At 40.3% G+C, this 25,492-nt stretch overlaps 2 protein-coding genes across 3 annotated transcripts in view; both read right to left on the reverse strand.

The window, feature by feature from the left end:
- Positions 1-137: 137 nt before the first annotated feature.
- LOC105926902 (RILP-like protein 1) lies at positions 138-10,563 on the reverse strand. 2 transcript variants are annotated; one of them, XM_036143744.1, is made up of 9 exons: positions 10,080-10,563; positions 7,435-7,585; positions 5,480-5,598; positions 5,127-5,402; positions 2,796-2,963; positions 1,707-1,870; positions 1,518-1,616; positions 1,332-1,435; positions 138-1,294 (listed from the first exon to the last, which is right to left on the reverse strand). In XM_036143744.1, exons 1-8 carry the CDS (start codon positions 10,356-10,358, stop codon positions 1,342-1,344), a joined length of 1,350 nt encoding a protein of 449 aa, XP_035999637.1. In that variant the 5' UTR covers positions 10,359-10,563; the 3' UTR covers positions 138-1,294; positions 1,332-1,341. The 2 variants fall into 2 exon arrangements, with proteins under 2 accessions (XP_035999637.1, XP_035999636.1); XM_036143743.1 differs by having other exon boundaries at positions 5,480-5,601; positions 10,080-10,561.
- A 2,566-nt stretch (positions 10,564-13,129) lies between these two features.
- Positions 13,130-25,492, reverse strand: part of hip1rb (huntingtin interacting protein 1 related b) — a 31,606-nt gene continuing 19,243 nt past the window's right edge. The window contains exons 11-32 of the mRNA XM_012863398.3: positions 25,214-25,375; positions 25,066-25,118; positions 24,904-24,976; positions 23,140-23,323; positions 22,957-23,045; positions 22,742-22,858; positions 22,567-22,668; positions 22,179-22,373; positions 20,112-20,259; positions 19,895-19,981; positions 19,695-19,802; positions 19,350-19,486; positions 17,500-17,610; positions 17,341-17,399; positions 17,151-17,181; positions 16,983-17,045; positions 16,758-16,858; positions 16,549-16,654; positions 14,838-14,961; positions 14,699-14,760; positions 14,266-14,505; positions 13,130-14,177 (exon numbers count right to left, since the gene is read on the reverse strand). Coding sequence (XP_012718852.2) covers positions 14,169-14,177; positions 14,266-14,505; positions 14,699-14,760; positions 14,838-14,961; positions 16,549-16,654; positions 16,758-16,858; positions 16,983-17,045; positions 17,151-17,181; positions 17,341-17,399; positions 17,500-17,610; positions 19,350-19,486; positions 19,695-19,802; positions 19,895-19,981; positions 20,112-20,259; positions 22,179-22,373; positions 22,567-22,668; positions 22,742-22,858; positions 22,957-23,045; positions 23,140-23,323; positions 24,904-24,976; positions 25,066-25,118; positions 25,214-25,375 — 2,361 coding nt within the window. The 3' untranslated portion in view covers positions 13,130-14,168. The remainder of the gene's footprint in view (positions 14,178-14,265; positions 14,506-14,698; positions 14,761-14,837; positions 14,962-16,548; positions 16,655-16,757; positions 16,859-16,982; positions 17,046-17,150; positions 17,182-17,340; positions 17,400-17,499; positions 17,611-19,349; positions 19,487-19,694; positions 19,803-19,894; positions 19,982-20,111; positions 20,260-22,178; positions 22,374-22,566; positions 22,669-22,741; positions 22,859-22,956; positions 23,046-23,139; positions 23,324-24,903; positions 24,977-25,065; positions 25,119-25,213; positions 25,376-25,492) is intronic.

A 25,492-nucleotide genomic window follows, 5' to 3' on the forward strand; every position in this document is an offset into this window, starting at 1 on the left:
ACGGAGAATTGCTTAACAACGCTATAAAAACAAAACAAAAAAACAAATGTATAACATGAAACAAAATCTTTCTATAATCCTGTAGTCGTTTTCAGTATTGCAATGTTGGTGTTATATAGACACAAACGTGCAAAATTGTAAAAAATAAACCTTTATTTCTTTATTCACAATAACCACAATTTTACATGCACTCATCAGCAGACGCCAGAGGCTACATATAGCATATTAGTTGTATAATTATTAATAATAAAGCATTAAGGCACTTTACCAGGGCAAAAGAGCAACACCATAAACATTTATTTTAACGTTTCAAGATGAAAACATAAAATCAGCTGCAATGTCCAGTTAGCTCGTCTTGGAGCAGTTTGTCACATAATCCAGATAAGGCCGCACAGCTAAAAAATATATATATTTAATAGCTCCAATTATGTCTAAAGAAATGATCGGTGGTCCTGGTCCTTTGGGAATATTTGTATTAATTTAAAGCCTTTGTCTGTTAAAACCAAAACATATAAAAACTGACTGGTTAATTCACAAAGATTTTAGCTGTAAGCATGGGGCTGGGTATCGATACCAAGGCATACAAACGTTTTAAAAGTTTAAGGTTTCAAAAGGTACAAACTTTTTTGTCACACTTTTGAGTTAAAGCCCTTTTAATAAGATGCCAAAAAAAAAAGTGCTAACGTTTCCTCCAGCTGCAAGGAACACGGAGAAGTGTAATGTTGTCTCTTCCCTACCTATTGCTGAACACTGCAAATCAGCTGGCTGAAAGAGGGCTCCTACACTTTTCACTTATTTATAGCGGTAAAATACACACCTCACTCTTATTAAGGTAACAGTTTTAAAGCCACAGCTGACGAGCAACATGCAGCTCATCTGTTAAGCAGTCGACTGCAGGCTCTTTTAGGGGTTGGCTCATTAAGCAGCATTTAGCTTTTTATGCTTCCAGTTTTACAACATGAGAGATAAAGGGCAAAATATCGGTGCAATAACCAGATTTATATAAAAGTGAATACTAAAAATTCAAAGAGTGAGTACTTAAAAATCGCGGTCCAAGTCTTTGTACTGAAACTGAAATGATAAATAAATGTTATGCGTAACTCTGTCGCAGCTGTGATATTCAACGTGCTATATTAGTTTGGCAACAGTAGGAACCCTTACTGCATTTCTGCTTTAAATAAAAGCAATTCAATCATGTTTTGCATTTTTGATTGATACTTTGATGCCGGCCCATGCGTAGTATAAACACAAGATTAGTTTAGAATGATTTCTGCTACTAATCTAGTTGTTTGTGTCGAGATGAGTGACAAAAAAAAAAAAAACATCCCTTGCATGATAAGGTCATACAAAGGAAACAAGTCTTCTGATTGGCAACAAGGTGGGATCGTCTGTGATTAGACCGGCAGCCACCATCGGCATTATGGCTGTGAAGATCCTGTCCAGAGAGAAAAGTGGACAAAATAAATAATTGGCAAACCAAAAAAAAAATGATAAAGAGTACCGATCTCATTACTTACAAGCGTCTAATTCCTGACTCAGGCGGATCAGCTGAAGTTAGGTGAGATGGAGTATCGGGGGAAGAGACAGCAGGACTGATGTCATCTTCAAAGTCCTCACTGTAGCGATAAAAAAAACGAGGTACACTTCAACATCTAAGCCTTTTTAAATAAATAAGTCAGCGTGAGAGACTGCAAAACGAATCTTACCTCTTGTAATATGCCAACTCTTCCTGCAGCATGAACACCTGGGCTTTGAGTTCGTTCCTCTCTTGCAGGACATCCCGCAGCTCCGGCAAGGTGAACCGCGGTTCGTCTGCCTGCTGCTCAGCGCTGTCCGTCTCATCCTCTGACTCTGGACGAGCTGCCGGAGCCTGCGGTCGAAACACATGCTAAGCCCTTCTCCTGCACCGCATGAACACCAGTAACAAAGCGGGGGGGGGGATTGAGACGGCCTCTGAGCAGCCATACAGGGAAAATGACAGCCTGGCTGTCTTGATGACGGCCAGCGGTTTGCTATGACCCACTGAGCTATATAATACACTGGAGTGCTGATTTTGCCGAAAAACTGAAGTCACTGGCCGCCATCTTGCTACTCCCTACTCTCACGGAATCCCATAGGATTTGGTTGCAACAACAAGCAGTTTTCTGGCTGTGTGAAAACGTTTCATAGGTAATTTTAGAGTCAGTGGATGTACTAACACTATTAACTACTAGAAAATTAGGTGCTGAAATATTTTACATGTTATTCATATTAAATATATATATTAATGTATATATAAGTATGTGTATATGTATATATGTATATATATATGTATACACATATGTAAATATGTTTTTGTATATTGTTATTTATATCTTTATAAATGTTAAAGATATATATTTAAATGAATAAAATGCAAAATATTTCAGCACATGACTTTCTCAGTACTTGATATTTTTAGAACATAACATAAAACTATATATGAAATTTGACATTTTAAAAGTCTTAAGCCCCCCTAAACATGAGAAAATCCTCGTTATTCGATGCTGTAGCGCACATATTCCCTAGTTACTGGAGGAAATAGGGAGTACCAATATGGCGGCTAGTGGCTTCACAGCGACTCGTTCAAACGGCGCGCGATTAGCACTCCAGTGTATTATATAGCTCAGTGCTATGACCGCATTGCATATCATACAGGGTAAGACGAGAACAATAAATTGAAAATTATGCAAACAAAGCATTGAACAGTGAGAAAACGTGCAACGGATAATATAGAAAGCGATTCTGTCGACAGCATACAGCCCACTGAAAGTTACCAGTAAGTGTGCTGCCGTGTTTTCTGCCTCGGTGTTCCTCTTTGCTGACGTCAGCAGGGAAAGACTCTTGTCACACTCCAGGCACTTTGCCACGAAGCCAGGATCCCCTCCACACTCCACCCACACCGACCTTGGTTTGGCTGAGTCAGAGAGGGACGTTTCTGCAGGCTGCATTTGGGACAAACAACGGGTAAATTACAGCACCTTGTCAATGTTTTCACATTTTTATCATATTAGAACCACAAACTTCAGCGTGTTTTATTTGGATCCACACAAAGCAGTGCGTAAATGTAAAGTGGAAGCAAGATTGTGCGTCAATTAGAAATAGTTTTAAATACTTTATGGAGCCACCTCTTGCTGCTATTACAGCTGTGTTTCTTATGGGGTATGTCTTTACCCCTTTTTCACATCTAGAGACGGAAGTTTTTGTCGGTTCTTCTGTGCACAAAAGCTCAAGCTGGATGCAGAGTCGGTGTGAGTCACAATGTTTCAAGCGTTGCTACAGATTCTCACCTGAATTTAAGTCTGGACTTTGACTGGGCCACTCAAACACACCATATCTAAACCAGGGGCGTCCTGTCTGTTTTAGATATGGCCCTACTCCGACGCAACCAAATCAATGCCTATTACCATTTCAGTATTTCATGACGTCTTGTAGAGGCCTCATAATAAAAGGTTTTTGTGATTCAGGGTGTGGTGGACCTGAAGGTCGATGTCACAGCACTGCATTAAAAAGAGAATTAAAGTCTGCATGGAAGATACAGCTCATACTGATTTCTGTCTGTGAAAGTTTAGAAAAGTTTAAAGGTTTGGAGATTTTTACGTTTAGAGCTACTATGTGTGGGCGGATGTAGAAAACATGTCCTCGGTGTGTCTGTCCAGGACCGATCTAGACTACATTTACAGTACCTGCTGCTAAATAGAACAAGCAAAACTACTTGTTGTGTTCAACATAACATTATTTGGTTGAGATTAATATTTATTAGATAATCTGGATTGCAATACACTCGTATAGTTGCACAACCGCTAGGGTACCTACTGTAGGATTTTTGGGCAACAGAAATTGAATCTGCAAACAATTTTCTGAAGAATGTATAAATGGTGACAAATTTTTTTTTTTTCAAAGCGGGTTTGTATTGTTCTGTTTACACTAAGAATGTGAAAATCAGAATATATTACAGAAAGTATTTACGATAAACAGAAAAGAGAGAGAGTGTAGAGCTTCAGCTCATCCTTTGCATTCAGTTAAACCTGAGACATCGAGTTCCCATTTCTTTCCCAGTAGTCCTTATTTTGTTGTAAAATGAACAAACAGATGAAGTTAAATGACAGAAAAACTAAGCAGACACTCAGATTCTGTTCACACCTGCCAACTCCACATGAAGTAAACGTTAAAATAATAAAACTTTTAGATTTTTGGGCAACAAGAGAATTAAACTATCATAAATAACGAACCTCATATGGAACAAAAATATATTTATGAGTTAGAAAATAAATAAACCCATTGATCCGCTGATTATGGCGCATATGTAGGTAGATACGGTTCTCCTTTTTGGCACATTTCATTGACAGCGGTGGGAGGTCCATCAGAATGAGGAACAATTTTTGTTTAGATTTTGGGAAGTTTTATTTTCCACAGAGCACGAGGAAAAGGCGCCAGTCGGGGCAGCACCATGCTGCAGTTTATCTCATTCTATATTTTCTGATGAGAAACCAAGAACCGGTCCTGGTTCAACTAATAGTTAACTAATATTTGAGTCAAATGGTTCATCCGACCGAGCTGTGGATCTCTGTAGCTCCTCCAGAGTCGTGACTGGTCGGTCGTCTGCTCCTCTACGTTCTTGCCTGGATTGTTAGTTTAATTCGACCTGAAAGTCTCGCTGGGTTTGCGCTGCTCTTTGATGATACACTGAACAGAGCTCCATGAGTTCAAAGCTTGGGGTGTTATTTTCTGACTTGATCTCTCCTTAAACTTCTCCACCTCCTCCCTGACCTGCCTGCTGTGTTCCTCGGTCCTCACGATGCTTTTTGTTTCCTGATGTTCTTTAACTGACCTCCAAGGTCTGCACAGAACAGCTGGATTTATTCTAAGATCAAAGGTGGACCCTATTTACCAGTAAGGCGACTTCTGAAAGCGACTTTTATTTTGGTCCATCAGAGTAATGTGGGCTTAATACATAACCAAGCCCCACTTTTCAGATTTTGTTGAGTAAAAAATAAATAAATCTGAAAATCATTTCAACATTGCTACAGCTGTATGTTAGTTGTTAGTAATCACAAACAACCTAACAAAGTTTTAATGTTATATTTGTATAAAATCCCATCTCTTACTGTGATTGTTGCTGATGTTGGTGAAGAGGCCCCAGATCTCGTCCCCAGAGGGGACGTCATGTCTGCGAGTTCTCGTTCTAGTTCCTTCTCCTGGAGCTCCTTCCTCAGCCTGCTGACCTCCAGCTGCAGGGCTGCGTACTCCTGCTGCTGAGCTTGGGCAGAGGCCTCCAGCTCAGCTCGCTGCTGGATTAGCATCTTGCCCTGAGCCTCCATCGCTCCAGTCCTGTGCAGAAGGTCCTGGTTGATTCTGATGAGCCGGTGCTGCTGCAGCTGGAGCTGTTTTTGAGAGACAGTGTTATACGACTACTTTCTAATTCTGGAGTTGACATGCACGCCGATTAAATAATCCTCACCGCTTCAACATCCTCGTTTCTTAGCATAAGCTCGTGGTCTTTAGCCCGGATTTCGTCTCTCTGTTTATCCACCAAGTCTTTCAGCTTCTGTAGCGCTTGGCTTTCTTTCTCTAATTTTCCTGCTGTTATAAAAAAAAATAAAAAAATATCATGAGTACTGTGTAAACCACAATAATTAATCCCTACTAAAAAGTCTCTGATTCTTTGCAATTGGGTTTGCATTTAGCTAAAACGTGCTGGTCAAGCAGGAAACAAACCTCTAGAGCAGGGGTGTCAAACTCATTTTGGTTGAGGGGCCGCATACAGCTTAATCTGATTCAAGAGGGCCACACGAGTAAACTCATTGCAAGATTAAATAGAACTAATAAATGTAGACTTGTTCATTTTTATATTAAGTTAATTTCACTTTTACACAATATATTATGAATAACCTCAGCGTTTTTAAGAAAAGTATGTGCAATTTCAACAATACTTTTATTCAGTTAAACATTTACTTGTGCATTATGCATAAGAACTGATCACAGTGATTATACAATGTTGAAAAACATTTATTCGCATTTTTTGGAACTTAAAAACACTGTCCTGCATGACAAAATACATCAAACAGATAAAAATTAAGAAATGATTTGAATTTTTCCACACCTGAAGCTTAATCTCCTAATTAAAACACAGCGCCCCTCGTGGACAAGATAGAAACTGCATATTTTCAATTAAACGAAGTACATGTTTTTTTCAATAATTGTTTTATCATTCTCTTCCTTTTATATTGTCCACTTATGAAAGTCAAATCTGATGAGCTCTTTGTGGCATCTTATTGCCACATTGCCAGACAGGACACTGGAAAAAAAAAAAAAAAATAAATAAAAAACCGGCGGGCCGTATGTTTGACACCCCTGCTCTAGAGGCTCATTTTCATGCAGGCAAAGAGAAAACGCGTTTCAGCAAAGGTTATGAGACGCAGTGATGTTTATTCTCTGATCTATTTAAGGCTTGCTTCGATCCTCTGCTGGAACGCTATCGTTTTACGCACCATCTAGAAAACGAATGCATCGGTGGGCACGGTAATATGGTCATGCAGAACCCATTTACTGACGCGTCCAAACGCATTAGAGAGCGTCTGAGTTTGTGTGAGGGCGGCAGCCCAGACTGCAACCATAGCTGCTCTCACCATGAGTCTCACACAAGAGATATATTTTGGTACGCTTCAAAAATAGTCTCCTTTACAGGCTCCCGACTGTGTCTTCGTGACCTACTTTGAGGTCGACTTACGTACGCGTGAATATCCATGCACCGGACTTTGAAAACATTTTAAACCACTTATAAAAGGAGACAATCATTTAGGATATCATTTAGGGTGTGATCAATTGATTTTTGTAGCTCTCTGAAGTTTTCCTCTGACTTTTTGCTTTTCTGCTCCGTTGCAGTCCCGTTTTGGCCTCTAATCATTATACCGTATTGTGCAGAATGTGCTTAAAAACAAAGAAAGGTGAACTAATTAAAGGCATATAAGAGGTTGGGTAAAAAAAAATAGCTTAACCACATGAACTATGAGTAAAAATCTTGTTTTTAAGAAAAAAAAAAAGAGAAAAAATGCCTGACACAGGACGTGAGCGATGCATCATGTAGTCACTGTATACCGCTGCTTAGCTAAGCTCTTTGGGAATAACCCTGTTGGTATTAAATCCTAATTCCTTCATGTCAAACTGTGCAATCTTTGGTGTTTTTTTCACAGCTTCAACATAAGAAAATCAGAAGCTCCTTCTTTGTAACAGGCTCCTTGTAACAAAGTGAATTAGGATCCAGTTTATTGGTTCAATACTAAACACATGGTTCAATATTTCCCCTGCTGACTAAACAAATGTTGTTTCGTTGAATTTATTCAATGGCAGTTGCATCTCGATAATATAATGTAATTAGTATTTAACAGCTATAGTTTCACCACGTTGGTCACCCACCTTCACGTTTCTGTAGGTCCTCCTCCGTGACGGGAGGCTCTTTCAGCGAGAGGTTCCCTAATAGCCTCTTGTTCTCTGCCTGGAGCTGAGTAATCTGAGACAGCAGGTCCTGGACTTCTGCCCTCCACACATCCTCCACCTGCTCCAACTCCTGAGCCCAGAAGAAAAAAACAAAATGCATCATATTAATGTTATTCAGTCCTTTGACTCAACAATGCACCGGCTGCATTGTGATTGGATCTGTTTAGCATGTTTTAGCTGGCTGTCTCCCTTCAGCACAGGATCATGGAGACACATCCAGCTCAGCGGTGACTGGCATCAGGTGCCCTTATCCAGAAAAACAATTAAAAAAATAAGCTTAAGATAAAAACATTTTGAATTCAGGTGTCAGGTTAATGAAAATGTTGAACTGCAACGGTACTGATGTTGTGAAGGTGATCACAATACGCCATGATGCGCCGCTCTATTTTGACCCTTGAAGGAAAAAGAGGATCGCCCAAAAATAGCCAGTAGTGTTAAAGGTTATCATTCAGCATCCAAAGTTCATTTTCTTATCAGAAAGAGTCCCACAGCACTCTGAACAGTGGCAGACAAAACACAGGAGAGGTCAGGAAGTTACCTACGGATCGGCCTGGATCTGTACTCAGTCCTGTTTTAGATACCCTGAAATTTTATCCGGTTCCACTGATTACATTCAAAAGTCAGCTAATAAATAAATGCAGTGTAATGTAATCTCAGCAGCCACCCCCAAATAAAATAAATAAATAAATTCAATGGTTTGTCAGCAAACACATGAAGGCCAAGGAACACAGCAGACAGGTCAGGGTGAAGGTTGTTTAGGACACTGGAGCTAGGTTAAGCTGGAAAAAACAATACTGCATCTCATAGGCAAAAATGGAAATGGGCAAACCTACCAAGACATGACCAGCAACATAAACTAACAGGCTGGGTAACGCAGTGCATTAATCAGGGAAGCAGCCGAAAGGGCAGCGGTAACTTTGGTAGAGATCTCCAGCCACGGACGGCGGGAGAATCTGTCGATAAGACCACTATTAAATCACCGCTCTGCAAATCTGGCCTTGGTGGAGGCCGGACAGGAAGGAAGCCATTGATGAAAGAAATGTTTTCTGTTTGCCAAAAGCCATGTAGGGGAGACGGCAAATGTGTGGAAGAAGCTGCTCTGGTCAGATGAGACCAAATTGTAACTTTTTGGCCTACACATTAAACGTTTTGTGAGGATAACTCCACTATGGGGAAGCATGGTGGTGGCAGAGTCATGCGGTGGGTTTGCTTTTCTTCAGCAGAGATGGATGGAGCTTAGACTTCAGGTTTCCGTGCTCACCACAGTACAGAGACCGCCCTTGTCAAGGTGTTTAATTACATCCATATAAATACAGACTGTGGAAGAACCACAGTGCTGGTATTACTGGACCTCAGTGCAGAATTTGATACTGTTGATCACTCAATCCTGTTAGAGTACCTGGAAAACTGGGTCGGCCTTTCTGGTACAGCACTCAACTGGTTTAAATCCTACTTAAAGGAAAAGGAGTTTTTGTGTCAGTAGGTAACTTTAAATCAGAGATGACAAAAATCACATGTGAGGCTCCTCAAGGGTCCATCTTGGGTCCCCTCCTGTTCAATATCTACATGCTCCCTCTAGCTCAGATAATAAAAACATCAGCTACCATAACTATGCAGACGACACACAGCTCTACATCACCATGTCACCAAGTGCCAAGATTTTCTTCAATTGAATAAAAAACAAAATTTTAGTAGAACTGATTACTGCAACGGTGTTTTCACAGGTCTGCCTAGAAAGTCGACCAGACAGCTGCAGCTGATCCAGAACGCTGCTGTCTGCGTCCTCACTAAGACTAAGAAAGTAGAGCACATCACCCCAGTTCTAAAGTCCTTACACTGGCTCCCTGTATCTCAGAGAATTGACTTTAAAATCCTTCTGTTAGTTTATAAATCCCTGAATGGCTTAGCACCTAAATACATCACAGACTTGTTATCAGAGTATCAACCATCCAGACCACTAAGGTCTTCTGGCTCCAGCCTACTCTGCATACCTAGAACCAGAACTAGAACTAAACAAGGAGAAGCAGCATTTAGTTCCTATGCTCCAATTATCTGGAACAAACTTCCAGAAAACTGTAAAAGTGCGTAAAGCCTGAGTTCCTTTAAATCAAGATTAAAAACACATTTGTTTAGGATTGCCTTTGACTGTTTTACTGAAACATCATTAGTTAAACTTTGTAGTCCAACTGTTTTTAATGTTTGCTTTTAGTTTAGATTTTCCCATGTTTTATTTTGTTTCTACATTTAATCCCAACTTGCTTTTATTCTGTTTTATTTTCTAATATTTTAATCATGTAGAGCACTTTGCATTGTCTTCGTACTGAAATGTGCAATACAAATAATTTTGCCTTGCCTGACAAACGGGGATCCATCAACCTGGAACAATTAACAACAAAGGTGTGCAAAGCTGGTAGAATAATCATAATATCCCGCTTTTAATTAAAAATAATAATTTAAATGCACAATTATATGCTGTTCTGTGTTCGTCAATGACAAGTTCTCGGTAAAATGCGTTAGGGTTCGCGGTCTAAACGTCCTTCAGGTCGGGGAGTCTCCGCACGGACCTTCTGGTGCTTCCTCTCCTGCTCGCATCTGTCGCTCCGCTCCCGCCGCAGTCTGTCCAGCTCCCCGCGCAGCTCCTCGGCCTCCTGCCCGGCTGCCCCGCGGCCCACCAGCGCCTCCAGGAACTCCAGCACCCGCACCACTCGGGGCACCACCCCGACCAGACACTCGCACCCGAACCTGTCTATGACCCGCTCAAACTCCTGGCCGAGCGCCGCCGCGATGTCGTACACGTCCATGACGGTGAGCTCCGCCGCGGGTCTGTCCAGCGCTGCTGACATGGCGTGGGGCTCCGTTTATGCCGGATCCTTCATTCACGCGCCCGCAAACCGACATGTCTCTGTTAACCACGGCACGGTCATCGGGCTCACTTTGACAGGGGCGGGTGTTGAGTTTACGGAAACAAGCTGGAGCGCGTCTGGGCTCCGGGGAAACTTGTCGGAGTTTGTTGACAGTTTAAACTTCACCAACGTCTGCGGCGCTGAACTACCGCTCATGCTGCGTTTGAGTCCTCCAAAAAATCGGAAATTTCAACATTCCAACGATCGAAGTGTTGCACCCATAGACATAATATAAGATATGTTTATATATGTCTATGGTTGTACCAACTTAGTCCCTTTCTGTGGACAAAATAAGTAAATTGGCATCTCTTTTAGGATTTTTCTCACCAAGACAAACTAAACATTAACGTGCTAAATGTGCGCATATATTTAGAAACCTCTATTTCACAAGGGAAAACGTGGCTTTATTGTACTACATATGACAACATGATAATATTAACGACATCAAACTCCAAAAGTAACATTCGTGGAAGAAAATACTTTTTTTTCGATCGTAAGCGCTGTGTAATTTCCTAAAGTTATCCTGTTTACGACCGCTTTTGAAGACACCATTCCTCCTTGCCAATATAAATACAAAGCACCAATGCGCATGTCAAGACGTCGGTGCTCATCCGTCATCTGTCAAACACACCAAAACGGTTCTGCAGATGCGTGCGCATGCGTCAGAATGTTCACGCAGTAACCAGTGATAAACGGCACTGGCAGTAACTGCACTAAAATTACTTTTGAAAAAAAAAAACAACAAAAGATGTAAATTATTGTAAAAGATTTACCTCAATTCACAACGTGAAACATTTTATAAAATAATACACTGTTTTTAACCCTTTATTTCTGTTAACAAGTTTCCTCTTACAGCTAATGAAAACAAGACATTTAAGATTAGAATAAGACTATTACATTTTTTTTAATGCAGCTTTAATTAAAACGTATTTTTACGACTTGCTTGTCATTTTTAAAAGGCATTTTTAATCTGATGAACAAGCCTCATCGTCACACATTAAAAAGATTTAGACCGTACAAGCCATCACGCATTTGAACAATGAAACCCCTTTTCACATATTAATACGATCTAAACTGCAAGACAGAAATCACTATCTTTGCTATGTGACTAAACACTAACGAATATAACGTTGTGAAATCAAGAATGCCACCATGTGATACCATAGTGAGATATTTTTGAGACAGACATCGGCTGAGGATGCACACAACACACTGACACAAGACATATTTCTACTTTTTTTTATGAATGAAGAATTATAAATATGAATAAAGGAAACATTCATTGTGGAACATTTTCCAACTGCAAATAAAGATTCATAAAAATGATAGGCAGGATGAAAAATAATCAATATTTATATTATATGATGTGAGTCACAAAATGTAATTTCCAAGGAAGCTAACTATTTGCAGAGGGTTGTATCTAAGCATATTATTTGGAAAGTTTAGTCAAAAGAAAACATGTAAACAAGCAGCAGGGACAACTGCAGCCTTGAGAGGATTGGAAAGCAAACCCATGCTGCAGCTGGAGTCAGAGCTTCAGGAGCCACCACACAGTTGGGTTCAGTACACGACTACAGCTATTGCACTGCTTATGTTGATTTTTATTTTATTTTTTTACCGGAACCAGAAAACACATTCAAAGCAACTTACCTATGGGCTAAAGGGCTAGTTTGTTTTTCAGTCATCCAACATTCTCTTTTCAGATCAAAGTACATATAGCATTTAATTCATTTTTACCAAAGCCTAGAGTAAAAGAATCCAAGTTACTTGAGGTCAAGCGTGCTTTTGGGAGCCATTTTGTCTAATGCCGTTGGTCCAATGTTATCAGGTCCAAAGACAAAGGAGCAAGTCTACCAACAAATTTTAAAGGCCTCCATGGTTCCCTTTGCTGCCAAAAATACCAGGATCTCCTCTAACGATAATAGCGTCACTGTTCTTGATTGGTCAGTCACTGGCCTGACCTAATCCTCCGTGGGGTTTCATATTAAAACTACCTGGGCTTCCTCAACAGCACCATAGTAATGTGCCATCTTTATATTAACTGTTACAAAACTATTGTCAATAATAACCTCACATAACCTCTTAAAAAAACCTGAACTTGCCCTTTAACAACTCAGCAGGGCCACAGGCTGAGCTCCTCCAAGCTTCATTGCATTAATGGAGTAAATCAAGCAAAAAGAACCATGACCAAGAATTGAGCATGAACTCTGTCACAGGGACAACATTTCTGTATTTCAACATTTCTGACATTTTGTTAAAAAAAAACAAAAAAAAAAAAAACACACTTCTCCATTGGTCTTGAGTGAGGATAATAATAAAAAAAATAATTTTAGGTTTTTATCAGCTGTAAGCCCCAACCATCTAAATAAACAAAAACATTGTATTCAAATATTTCACTTTGTAATGAATCTGTAAAAATATTTTGGACCGATGAAATTAAATGGGCGAAATTCAGTAATATTCTAACTTATTGAGTTGCAGTATTTGGTTAATTATCAGCAACAATTAACTGAATATTCCATGTCATAATACTACAAACTAGATATTAGTGGTTATTCTGCCATTAGGAATACGCTAACTAAAACAGGTTTACATTTCTGAGGGTATTATCAAGCACTTCTCTGCAAAAACTGTTTACCAAATTATACCCAAAAAAGAAAAAAGATTCTCATCTTTGTAAAATGGACTTCTGTAATGAAGCAACACAAAACTTCATTAAATCAAACATTTATTGTTTATTTGTGTGACATTTACACTTCTTACAAGGAAATAAAACACCATTATCTTTACTAAAATATATATTAATAGATCTGAGAGTAAAAAGACATTCTTAAAGAGGAGAGGACGGAACACAAGAGATGCATTTTAAGACCCTGTAGGAAACGCTCCCAGACTCAAAGAGACACCCTGAAAGTTGCTCATCGACTAACCTTAAATCTATTTATTCAGCCTACAAGAAGCGTTTGATAATTAAGGACACCTACAGCTGATATATTTGTGCAAGCTTTGGGTCTATCTATGCTTTAACATCGTATCTCCTCTTGTAAAGGGACATTCGTGAGATAAGCGTAGTGTAAGTACCAGTCTCCTGTACAGACTGTATATCTTTACAGGCAATACTTAACACATCTATGAAGTATTATTCAAGGCCTCTGACACAGTCTTGTTCAGTTAAGGACAAATAAACTGCAAATTTGCACACAAAAGGCAAAGCTAGAGGTATACCAGACTTCGGTAATAACGTGAACACACACACTAAGTGATTCCCCAGTCTCCATTAACCACCATGTTACAACATAAATAACAATACAGAACAGAGTATAATAAGAAAACAGTGATCTAAGAGTGTGCAATAAGGCTGGCATGATATGATTAAATCTGACTAGGTTGAACTTTACGTTCTAGAAAAAAAAAAACAGGAGCAGTAGTTTTAAATTGTTAGTAATACAGAAAATAATTTAAAGAAATGCCTACAATAAAATGTTCTCAATATCAAACATTAAAAATATAAAGGGAAAACAGGAATAAAACAGCATTCCCTACAGGCATTTTAAGATAAAAAAAAAATTGGCTTCTGGGCCATTTTGGCAAATAAGGAATGAAAAGAAGAATAAAAAGGAAAATGATGAGAAGGTTGACGTTGGATTGTCAGTATGCAACACAAAAAAAAGAGCTGCATATTCACAAAAAAGGCCGTCCGTTTCTTCTCTCCATCCAGCGGTGACGCATTCTCATGCTCTGCATCTGCTTTTACTTGAGCTGAAACAAGAAAAAGAACATTTTCAACACAAATCCTGTGCTACTTTTTTACTTTGACAGATTTCTTTTTTTTTTTAAATATCCTAACCGGAGGTTTAGATGGTATGTTGGGTTTTTGAGAGAGCGTGGGTTTCCTCCCGAGGGGAGGCTTGCTGGGTTTGGGGGACATGCTGAGAGGACGGGTAGGCTGGACCAGCGACGGCGTGTCTCCGTTCTCCTTGGCGACTTGCTCCAGAGGCACGATGGCCAGATCGTAGTGTTTCTTCCTGAGCTCACCCAAACGCAGACGCTCGTTCTCCAGCTCGTTTTCCAGTTCCAGCACTTTCACCTGAGGATTGACATCAATAAGGTGTAGCTTCTGACTTATAGTTGAAGCACTTCTTTATTTATTAAAGAAAAAGCTTTTTTGTGTCTTATTTTATTTCCAAACGATTGTGTTGGTTCATGACTGAAAAATGGAAATAAAGCTTCCAGTCAGACTTTTTTTGTTAATCAATGTCATAATAAGCAACACAACTAACCTGTGACTCCATTTCTTCTTTTTTCAACTTGATGAGAGACATCCCAGAGAAGTCCATGGGAGCTGTGCGTTTGGAGCACATTAAGCGTTAGAAATCTGGAGTTTCTGTTGATCATCTACACAGATAAATCTGCACCCACCTTTTTCCTCCAGGTTTTCTTGGCCCGTCTTTGTCGAGGCCACCACATTAGCCGCCATCTCATTGACGTGACGAGAAGCCTGCTGGAGAACGCCCAGCCTCTTACTGCTGCGGCCGGCCTTAACCTGGGAGCAAAAGAGGAGATCACTGAATCTGAACAGCTTCAGAGAAAACAGCTGGGTTTTCAGTGAGTACATCATCTCTGCCATCTGGAAACATGCCATCCTGCAGGGTTCATTTTGTTTCCGGAAACCTTCCACCTCCCCTATCTTTGTTGAACCGGAAGCAGAGGTCTGACTTTTTGTTTTTGACTCTTGTCTCTCACACACAGTTGAAATCCATGCTTACATTAAAACATTTTGTAGACTTTACCTCTCTGCCATCATCAGAGCCCTGTTTGGATACGAGTTCATCACCCAAATTATTTTTATCGGGACATTTGATCAGACCTTCATCCTCGGAGGGACTGAGACGGCTGTCAGCTAAGAATAAAAACGAGTTTTCCTTTTTAACACCAGTCCTGGGCAGTGAGCCAGCTGGCAGACGGATTAGTTATTCTGCTTCGAACTTTGAATTTAGGGAATAGATGTTAAGAAAGGTAACAATCACAGATTTTTATTTTTAAAGAAGTTTAATAGTTTCTTTTTCCAGATGCCATTGAGGAAGTCCAATCAGAATTAGCTGAATGATATTTAAAATCAAAGAATTTATTTTGTTGTACTACCACTTAGTAAAAATAAAATCTAATCAGACTACAATAAATTAAAAAGTGGAATGTTAAATGATTTTTTTGCTTCTCTGTTTGTATGAAAAAATTCCTGATCCATTTCTGCCTAATTCTAATTCCAATTGCAGACTTTGCTTTTAACTGTATTAGGTTATGCATCTGAAGTGCAGTTCATGTTTTTTTATTACTTGTGCACAATACTGGACTCCAATGAACCCATGTGAGCCAATTAAAATACCTAATCAGTATTTCTGTCCTGAAAAATTACTTTCCCATTTCAGGATTTATAAACATCAACCCAATTAGGCATTATAAAACAGAGTTAGAAAGAAGATGTGACTTTTAAAACAGAGCCCAGGGTACAAAGTATAAAACCCAAACACAACTGGCTTTACTAAACTTTCAATTTGCTGAAGATTTGAAAGACAAGGAATACATTTTTCTTACATTACATGAGAGGAACTGTCAAGAAATCTTCAGTTGGTAAGATATTACAATACCTTTCCCCTGTAAATAACAATAGTTCAAAACCTAAGAAGAAATAAAAAATAAATAAATCAACAACGAAAAGAAATTTTTGGGTCATTCTCACTATAACAGGAAGGCACTGAAACCAACATCGCTATTCAGCAACCTTCAGTTATGCTCTCGACTGCCTTCTGCTCCCCCTTCTTCCTTCATGCTGTTTTACATACGTTTCCACCTCAAAGTGGAAATGAATATACATATGGTGACCTACGAGTCTGAACATAGCTGTAACGGAAAATATGTAAAATAATAACATGCACCCTTCAATGGGCAAGACAGAAGACTAAAATGTCCCATTTCCAAAACCTACCATATGCCTGTTTAATGATTATTTCTAAAATCATTCAGGATGAATTAATAACAGGATTGCTAACCATTTGAGAAGCCTTTATAAAAGGCTAAAGTGGTAACCATCCGCCGTTTTAACGCACCTTCTTTGTACATGTTAAACTATTACCTTTGAAGCAGCGACCAGCTGTGCTGTACTCGCGGCGATCTCATGCGAGCAGACGATCAGCTCCTCGTATTTACCCGTGTGCAGCACGACCTTGTCGGCAGACTCTCTACAATCAGAGACGTATAAATTACAACAAGCCTTCAGACACTTTTCTTCTCACAGAATTTAAAACAGGCAGCAAAGCAAGACGGCAAACAGCAGGAACTCACACCAACTCCGTGGCTCCCCATCCCACAGCCTTGGCAGCGGAGATGAGTCCCTCGGTCCAGCGAGAGTTTCTGGCGTAGAACTCCCCAATGCTTGCTCCACCCTTAAGGAGCAACACACATATGCATTTAGAGGAGGTTTCTGAATGAAACGATGCGACTTGCTCTATACTCGGGGATGAATAAGCTGCCTGCTTTGTGTTGGAAGATCAGAAAACAGTGACTCACCCTCCCACTCTCCACGATCTCCTTCTGCAAGTCTGTGGACGCTACGACCAGCATGCGGATGGCCTGAAGGAGAGTGCGTGTGAAGATGAGCAAGAAACACGCGCCACATATGTTCACAGGGATCACAATGGGTCTGTGACAGACTCATCAAGAAAAACAAAGACTCACCTTCATCAGATCTGTGCAGCTGTAGAGGATTCTGGAAATATAAGATAAAACTGGGATTCAATACAAATTTCCACAAGATTTTAAAATACCAAAACGCCGATGAGAACGCTTTCATTACAAACCAATGCGTCAGTGTTTCAGACTAGATTTCAATCGGTTTAGACATACACAGAATCAAAAAGGAGCTAACCTTTCATTGACCTCCAGTTTTACTCCTGACGTGTCTTTTCGTGCCTGGTTCATCATTTCCTAAATTGAAATTCATACAGGACAATTATTATCAAGACAAGACGTTATATTTTAACACTGGTCTTTTGATCAGTGCATATTACAATAAGTCATCGCTTACTTCAATCCTGCGTACAGCCTCCTCAATTGATGCCGATGTTGCTGCCATTTCTTTATCCACCAGATCCCCCAGCTCTTCCTGACGGATGTCCATGCCCTTCGGCCGCAGCTCCTGGATTAAAAAAAAAAAAAAAAAAAAAAACAGCATTAAAAACTATCTCAGTCTGGATTTAGGTGGAAAAACAACAGACTAAACCCATGTAACAAAAAACATTAATGCAGTAGAAAAAAAAAAGCTAACGAGTAGTGTTAAGGGTGAACAACACTTGAAGGACTCTCATTTAAAGATGTGCAAGTTAATCTTTTCCCTTAGTTGCATTATATCGCTGAGGTAATAGTATACCAGAATATTATTGGCAAAAGAAGGTTGAGCAAAGTATTAAGAGTAGGGGTGCTAATAATTATGTCATTGGGTATTCAGTTAAAAACATACATGGGCGACACTCTCTACGCATTGTTTGTCCTAAAAGCAATTTACTTGAACTAAAGTTAGATTTTTTATACTACTGATGAATACAAAAAATTTATTTGCTATTAAAAGATTCATTCATTTCAAGGTTTTCATCTCTAGCAGCGGTGTTAATAATTGTGAAGGACACAGTATTTCCTCTGAACTGTGGTAACTATGTGACCACAGGGACTTTTTTTCTATACCAGGAATGTGGAGTATGGCAAGAAAATCATTTGATTTTCTTTAAACGGTGAAATCCCCTAGATAAATTTCAACTATAATTTCTCCAGTGTAAACCATATTATTTAGCCCTGAATAACAATCTGATCATAACGATTTTTATCCATTTCGTACTTTGGCTAAACAGTCTGAGTGAACGTCAAGTATGCAAAATGCTTTTTGACAAAAGTTGGCAGACCCAAAAACTAGTGAATTTAAAAAGAACAATCTCTCTGCTTTAGCTGATCATCAACATGTTCTAATCCAAGAGCAACTATCTAAAAAGGGAACTTCTAGAGCAGGGGTCACCAACCTTTTTAAAACTGAGAGCTACTTCATTGGTGTTGTGTCATACGAAGGGCTACCAGTACTGACGTTTGAACTAGAAGAATCAGAGTTTACCTTAACGTTATGTAAAATAAACACATTTTTCATGCTTTGTTATAGATATCATCGTTTTTGAAGTGTGAATAAACAGGAAGAGTAACGGAATAAAATAAAGCTTTAGATTCAATTTATTGCAGCTCACTGGTGGATTGTGCTGTTTTTAGAGCAGGCTCGTGGGCACCACATGTGGTCCTCGAGGGCTACTTGGTGACCACAGGCACCATGTTGGTGACCCCTGTTCTAATCCTTCATGTTCGCACATGGTCATACTGCTACCGCTAGCTTCAACCCATCTGTTGTTCACAAAACTTCTGTATCTACACTGGAAACACACACCGTGGACTCTAATTCCCAATTGGGGTGACTTCTCAAGGCCACTGGTTGCAATAGATTCCTTTACTGTGGTATCAAAGAGGCCTCAATATACAGTTCATGCATGCCACACCTTTCAGACTGAAAATTATTTTTGTCCACCATAATACACTATTCTGTGCTGATCTATCACATAAAATCCCTATAAAATACATGGAAGTTTGTTTTGGAACTATAAAAGAGCAACGTATGAGCAAATTAAATGAAGGTTAAACTATGACAGCAGAACATGGGGCCAAGGACTTCTACATTAAAATAAAGCATCAATCATGTTAAATATATGTTCCAGTGGCTATAATTAGCACAAATGTCTGAAACTGTATTATTCTAGGCGTCCTAAGCCTGAAAATGTTTTGGAAGTGTCACGATGTTTGTGAGGGACCAAGAGTCTGTGATGCAGAAATCCAGCAGTTTCCTCTCACCTGACCCAGGTGCAGGATCTTCTGGACAATCACTCGAACAGAAGCTGGATCCGCCTTCTGCAGGGTGTTCTTGGCTTTCAGATCCTTTAGGTACTGCAGACTCTGAGTGGCACAGCCTCTGCAGTTCTCCGTCAGTCCTGCAGGACATCAAAGTGCAAAGGTAAACCATCAGCAACATTTCTGCAAGGCTTGTTCACCAAAAATAAAAGCACTTTTAAAACCTGCGCTTCTGCAAACACACGCAAGTGAGACGGAAGTGCGTTTTGGTTTTATGTAAAATAAATGCTGTGGGTGGTATATCCAGCAGTTAAAAATGGGAAAAGTGTTTCCAGGAAAGTTCCTTACGATCTGCTTGGTCAGTGGGTGCCATGTGTGCTGTAGCGCTGCCATTGACGATCGTCTCCGCAGCCAAGTGGGAGAACTGGGTCAGAGACCTGAGCAGTCCGCCAGCATCTGGTTACGAGACCGTAAAGTAAGGGAAGGGATGGTTACACAAGACAGCCTTACAAACCAACCACAATGCGTCATGAAGCCAAGGAACTCACCCTCCATGTTATGCAGATAATCCGCGTGTCCCTTTTTCATTTTGTCAATGGAGCCCAGCGTGGCCTCTGCCCGATTTATGAGGTAATCTGCGAGGGGAAGAAAAGATAAATCTAAGATCTACATGCAGTGCTATACGGGGACATCTAGTAAGCATATATAATGCCAGATGTAGCTGCTCTTAATTGTAGCATCATGTGGATTTAGCAGCAATTGGACCTGGAGAGCTGGTGCAGCGTATGTGCAGAGGATCATCCAGCTTGGCAACAGCGTCTTGGATGATGTTCTCAGCTTCCGCTATGGTGCCTTGGAGCAGAGTGAACTGCTCCTCCAATAGCTTCTTCTTCATCTGCTCTTCCACACTGGTCTACATAAAGCCCACAAAACAACACGCAGATATAAAAACGTTTATCATGTACAGTATGCTATGCATGCATCACAGCCCATAAGATTTTTAAATGACAATAAATAAAACTGTTAGTAGGTTTGAACAGTCACGGCAGCAGTTTTGCGTTTCACATTAACTTATCTGCAGTGTTTCTCACACACGATTATTTATGTCAGGCCTGCTTTTGGATCTCAGCCAAGTGAGGTTTCTGAAACAATGGAAGCTGATGCATTTGATAAGAGAGTAACATACCTGCCAGCCAGGCTTAGAGCTTATCAGACACATCGGTAAAAGTAAATATCACTAAAGCAGCTCAGCAAATATGAGAAGGGGTAGATTACCGTGTGGCCACTAAAGATTTTTCCATCGATGTCTGAGCAGAGTTTATAGGGTAAATAAAAACAGATGAATGCATTTTTTTTAAATTGATACCAATTTTACATCAATTTATTGTCTTTTCATAGAAGCCTGTCTCATTTCTGATCACAAACTTCTTAGTTAAATTAAAATAATTAATGATAATAAAACAAACACATTAAAAGGGCCCACGCACCGATGGGACTCCCGTCAAGCGACTGAGTCGTCACTTGAACGTCTCTGTATTGCATGAAGAGAACTATTAAAATTAAACACTGCTATTATAAAACAGTTTTTTGCCTCCATGTGCTTAAAAACAGCAGCGCTCCAAGTGCATGTTGCCAGAATTGTCAAAGACTCCCAAACTTGTGTCAAGACCTTTTTAGAAAAAAACTGAGCGAATTTAATCCAATTTTATATCAGTTTATAGTTTATATCAATATTATTATAGCAGCCAAATCTGCAAAAAACGCAACTTATGTGAATCTGATCTATGTTAATAATAGAGACCAGATTTAGTGGTTTTAGTGAAACACAAGTAGACCAACTGGACCTAAAAGCTGCTGTGTTATATCACGACTCAGCATAGACTTTAATGGCTGGTGTGAACAGTCCAGCTTAAAGTGGTCAATTTGCATCCAAAAAAGCAAGGATGGATGGTGATACCAGGTCTGAAAGGGGTCCGTTTCACTGTCAGGATATGAACAAAGAACTATAAAATCAGCCATATCCTCTTTAATGGGTCTTGAAAGTAGTTTAAATGCAATTCGTCCATTTGAGTCATCATCCACTGGCGGTTATATGGACCCCAGCTAAACTCAGTCTATTGACTTTACATCTAAAAAGATCCAATTATGGATGTTTGCATAAAGGTGCTTGTAAACTGGACTTGAGGAAATTTTATCACTCCACAAACTCACAAACTCATTTCTATATTGGGCCACTCTGGACATCATGGAGCCATTAAAAGGGCCGGTTCAACCTTTACAGACGACACTTAAATTTCATACTTTCATTCCAGTACACATAAAAATGTAAAGATTTTCAGAGTAACATTAAAGTAGCACCCTAAGGCCCAGTTTATGCAGCTCATCTGCCAAAAATAAAAGTTGATATTGGGGTGAGTTACACTTTAAACTCATCATTCTGCATCACTTTTCCTCTTTTTGGTTATTTCTGGGTTGTGGAGAAAAACCTGTGGCAGGATGCTGTTACTACACCATAATAAAAAAAACAGAAGGCACAGTTTTAGCCACTTTAAAAAGGATATATATCTCTACTTTATAACATGTTTTTTTTTTTGGCTCTTGAGGGCCGGAGAAATTGCCTTGACATGCCGGATTCGGCCCACGGGCCTTAAGTTTGACACGTGTGATTTAGATAATAGAAGAATAATTTTGACATATCTTTCTGTTACGCTAGGAAATCATTGTTGCCATTAACCTGTGATGGATCACGTTTTTATTTCACACTAACTGTGCTTTTTATAGAGCTGCTTAGTTTAAAATGTAACCGAGTAGGGCCCTTGCGTCCTGACTGACCTTCTCCTTCAGCTTGCTCTGCAGCTCTCCCAGCTCCCTGCTGCTCCTCTGCCGTTCCTGCTGAAGCGACGACTGCTGCAGCTGCGCCTCCTGCCGCAGAGATGACAGCTCCGCCTCCTTCTCTCGCACAGATCGCATCAGACGCTCCTTCTCCGCCTGCAGAGCCGTCATGTTGTTGTTCACTTCCAACGATGTCTGGTGAGAAGAAAAAAAAAAAAGGAAGAAACAGAGTGATGAGGAGGAAAGCCAGCGGAGGCAGATGGCCGCCAGTGAAGGAGGCAAAAGTCCATCTGTAAAAGTCTTGCGCCTCGCTAGCAGAACTGATGAGCGCTCTGAAAGAAGCTGAATTAGCGGCACATCAGTGAAGCTATTTTAGAGGCACTCTCACCATCTCGCTGCTCTGCAGAGTCGCCTTAACCCGCGTCACCTCTGCCATCTTCTCTTCCAGCTCTCTTTTCAGCCTCTCCATCTCAAATTTCTGCTCCTCCATCTACAGAGACACCGCTGATAAATATCATCACAGACACACATTCATTGCAAAAATAAAAAATGGCAACACTAACCTTCAAATCGGCCTCCTGTCTGACCCGTTCCACCTCGAAGCTCAACTGCTGCTTCGTCCTCTCCACTTCCTCCTGAGTCTGCTGGGTGGCTGACAGCATCTTCACCGTGTCTGCACTCTGTTAGCACGTCAACACACTCAGCGTTAAAAACACCAGGCCCGGCGACGACAGGTCGTTGACAGCGAACATCTCCGCGGCCGGCCTGGAGTCTGTACCTTGCGGAGCAGTTCGGCATGGCTGGCCACCAGCTCCGTGTGCTTCTCCTTCAGTTTATTGTATCGCTGCTCGGTGGCTTGTGCCTTTCCTGCACAGACAGAGATGATCGGATTGGATTGGCTTGCTCTGTGCTTGCTTGCAGCGGTGATGATGAAACAAGCGTTTTATAGGACACTTCTTACTGTCTGCCTCTAGGAAGGTGTTCTGTAAGCTCTCGTGCTCCGCGTTCCGGCGGCGGGTTGCCTCCAGCTCCATGCGCAGCTGCTCGTTTTCCACCAGGGCCCGCTGCTTGAGCACGCGCTGCTCCTCCAGCTCGGCCTCCAAACTGTTGATTTGGGACTTAAGCTGTGTGACGTAGCGCTGAGCCTTCAGGTCCAAACAGGAGAAGCAGGTTTGAGACAAAACGGATACAAGAGCCTCGAAAAAAGTATTCACAACCCCAGAACATTTTGTCACATATCAGCTGCAAACCTTATTATGGAGTGTTAAACGGGACCATATTAAATAAATAAGTATATCATGAAATAAATGATGTAAATATACCATAAATGAATGAAGAATAGAATAATATTGAAACGTACCATTAAATGTTCCAGTGAATAATGTACAATTTCTTTATTTAATACATCATTAAACAGTTAAATGTATCATAAAATTATCAAATGTAAAATTTAATATTTAAATATGCCTTTTTAAATTATTAAATAACAAAATGTCATTTTTCTTAAATAAATTCATTTGAATATTCATATCATTATTCCGCTCTGTATTTATTTCATGGCGTCGCGCAGCAGACTCATCATGACATTATTTAAACCGTCACCTTTACGCATCAAACTCAGTGGGCGGGATTAGGGAAACCCTGACGCCTGATTGGCTGCTTCACACTGAACAAGAAAAGTTAACTTCTTCTTAGTTGAATATTGACTCCCAGGTCAATATTTTTGGTGTAAAGTGCAGAAATAACTTTAATAACATGTTGCAATTTGTTTACCACAAACTGGGTGAGAAACTCCAGCCTATATATCCCCAGTTTTGTTTAAATATATTTAAAAAGTTTGTGAGAGAATGCCAGCTGGTGTCAGTCAGTGGGCGGCGCTAATGTTGATCCGGTCTGTCACAGCGTCCCCCACGCTGTACCACAGCATCTTGTCAACTTATTAGAGCTATTTCAGACCAAACTAGGGATAAAGAGGTTTGAGCTGTTCAACCAGTGTGTGGTAAACAAATTGCAACACATTATTAAAGTTTTTTCTGCACTTTACACCAAAAATATTGACCTTAATTTACATTTAATTATTTAATTTTACATTGCCCATGCGACAGACTGGCGACCTGTCCAGGGTGTACCCCGCCTCTCGCCCAGTGAACGCTGGAGATAGGCACCAGCAACCCCCGCGACCCGATCAGGTATTAAGTGGGTCAGAAAATGGATGGATGGATGGATTTTACATTTCAATATTTCATGGTACATTTAATTATTTAATGGGCCATTTAATGGTGCATTTATTTATATATTTTCTGCAGCTGCAAGAATTCTCAGGTATGTCTCCAACAGCTTTACAAATCTAGAGACAGACATTTCCTAGTTTCTTGGTCTTCTTGAGGCTGTTTTCTTTCCATTAAGAATAAGGGTCAAGGAGGCTGAATATAATGCATGCCACAGTTTTCAGATATTTAACTGTAAGAAAAAAAATGCAACAAAATGTGGAAAAGTTTTGCCCTTAGGCGCTTTAATATAAACAGTCAATCTTAAAATTGCAATTTATCAAAAGGTGAGCGACCAACACTTCAGTCAGCTGACATTCAGACTCTACTTGCTACATTCCTCAGCTTCCAGCAACATGCATGAGCCAGATTCCTTTGCAGCTAGATAATCATGACTTTTTGCAGCCATACATACAAAAACAAAAAAAAGAAGCATCAGACTAGTCAGGAATCCTCACCTCTGCTTTGACTTTCTCGAGCTCCATTCTTAGCAGCTCGAGTTCTGACTTCAGGCTTTCAATCTGGAGATCTCTGCCAGACGAAAACATTCAACAGTCAAACGTGGCCGGTATTTAAAAACCTAATCAGCAGTTCAGCACCTAGAAGGCTGCCTGGCTCACCTCTCGTCAAAGCCTCCATTTGGAGGTCCAAATGCTTGATCAAATATGTCCACCTGATGAATCAAACAGCAGTACAAAAAAAAAAAAACGTTTAGGCAGCAGGAAACACGCTGTATACATCCGTGCAGCTGTGATTAGTGAAACCTACCTGTGGCTGAGACTGCAAGCTGGGCGTTGGGGCGTCGCTGACCTCGATGAGCGGCTCTGGTTCGTCGTCATCGTCGTCTGGTTGCTCGTCGTTTTCAGGGATGACAACCACCGGCTTCACGTGTTTGGCCAGCGCTGCTGCATGCAGGAAGTTTGGGGGAGACTGCAAGAAAAGCACTCATTCAGCATTGTTTGATCAAATGTCAGGAAACATGTTGCTTAAATCACGATCTTGTAAGCAGCACAGAACCCCTTTGGGATTTGTAATGAAGTCTGTAAC

This window comes from Fundulus heteroclitus, chromosome 12 (assembly GCF_011125445.2).
Source record: "Fundulus heteroclitus isolate FHET01 chromosome 12, MU-UCD_Fhet_4.1, whole genome shotgun sequence".
NCBI lineage: Eukaryota > Metazoa > Chordata > Actinopteri > Cyprinodontiformes > Fundulidae > Fundulus > Fundulus heteroclitus.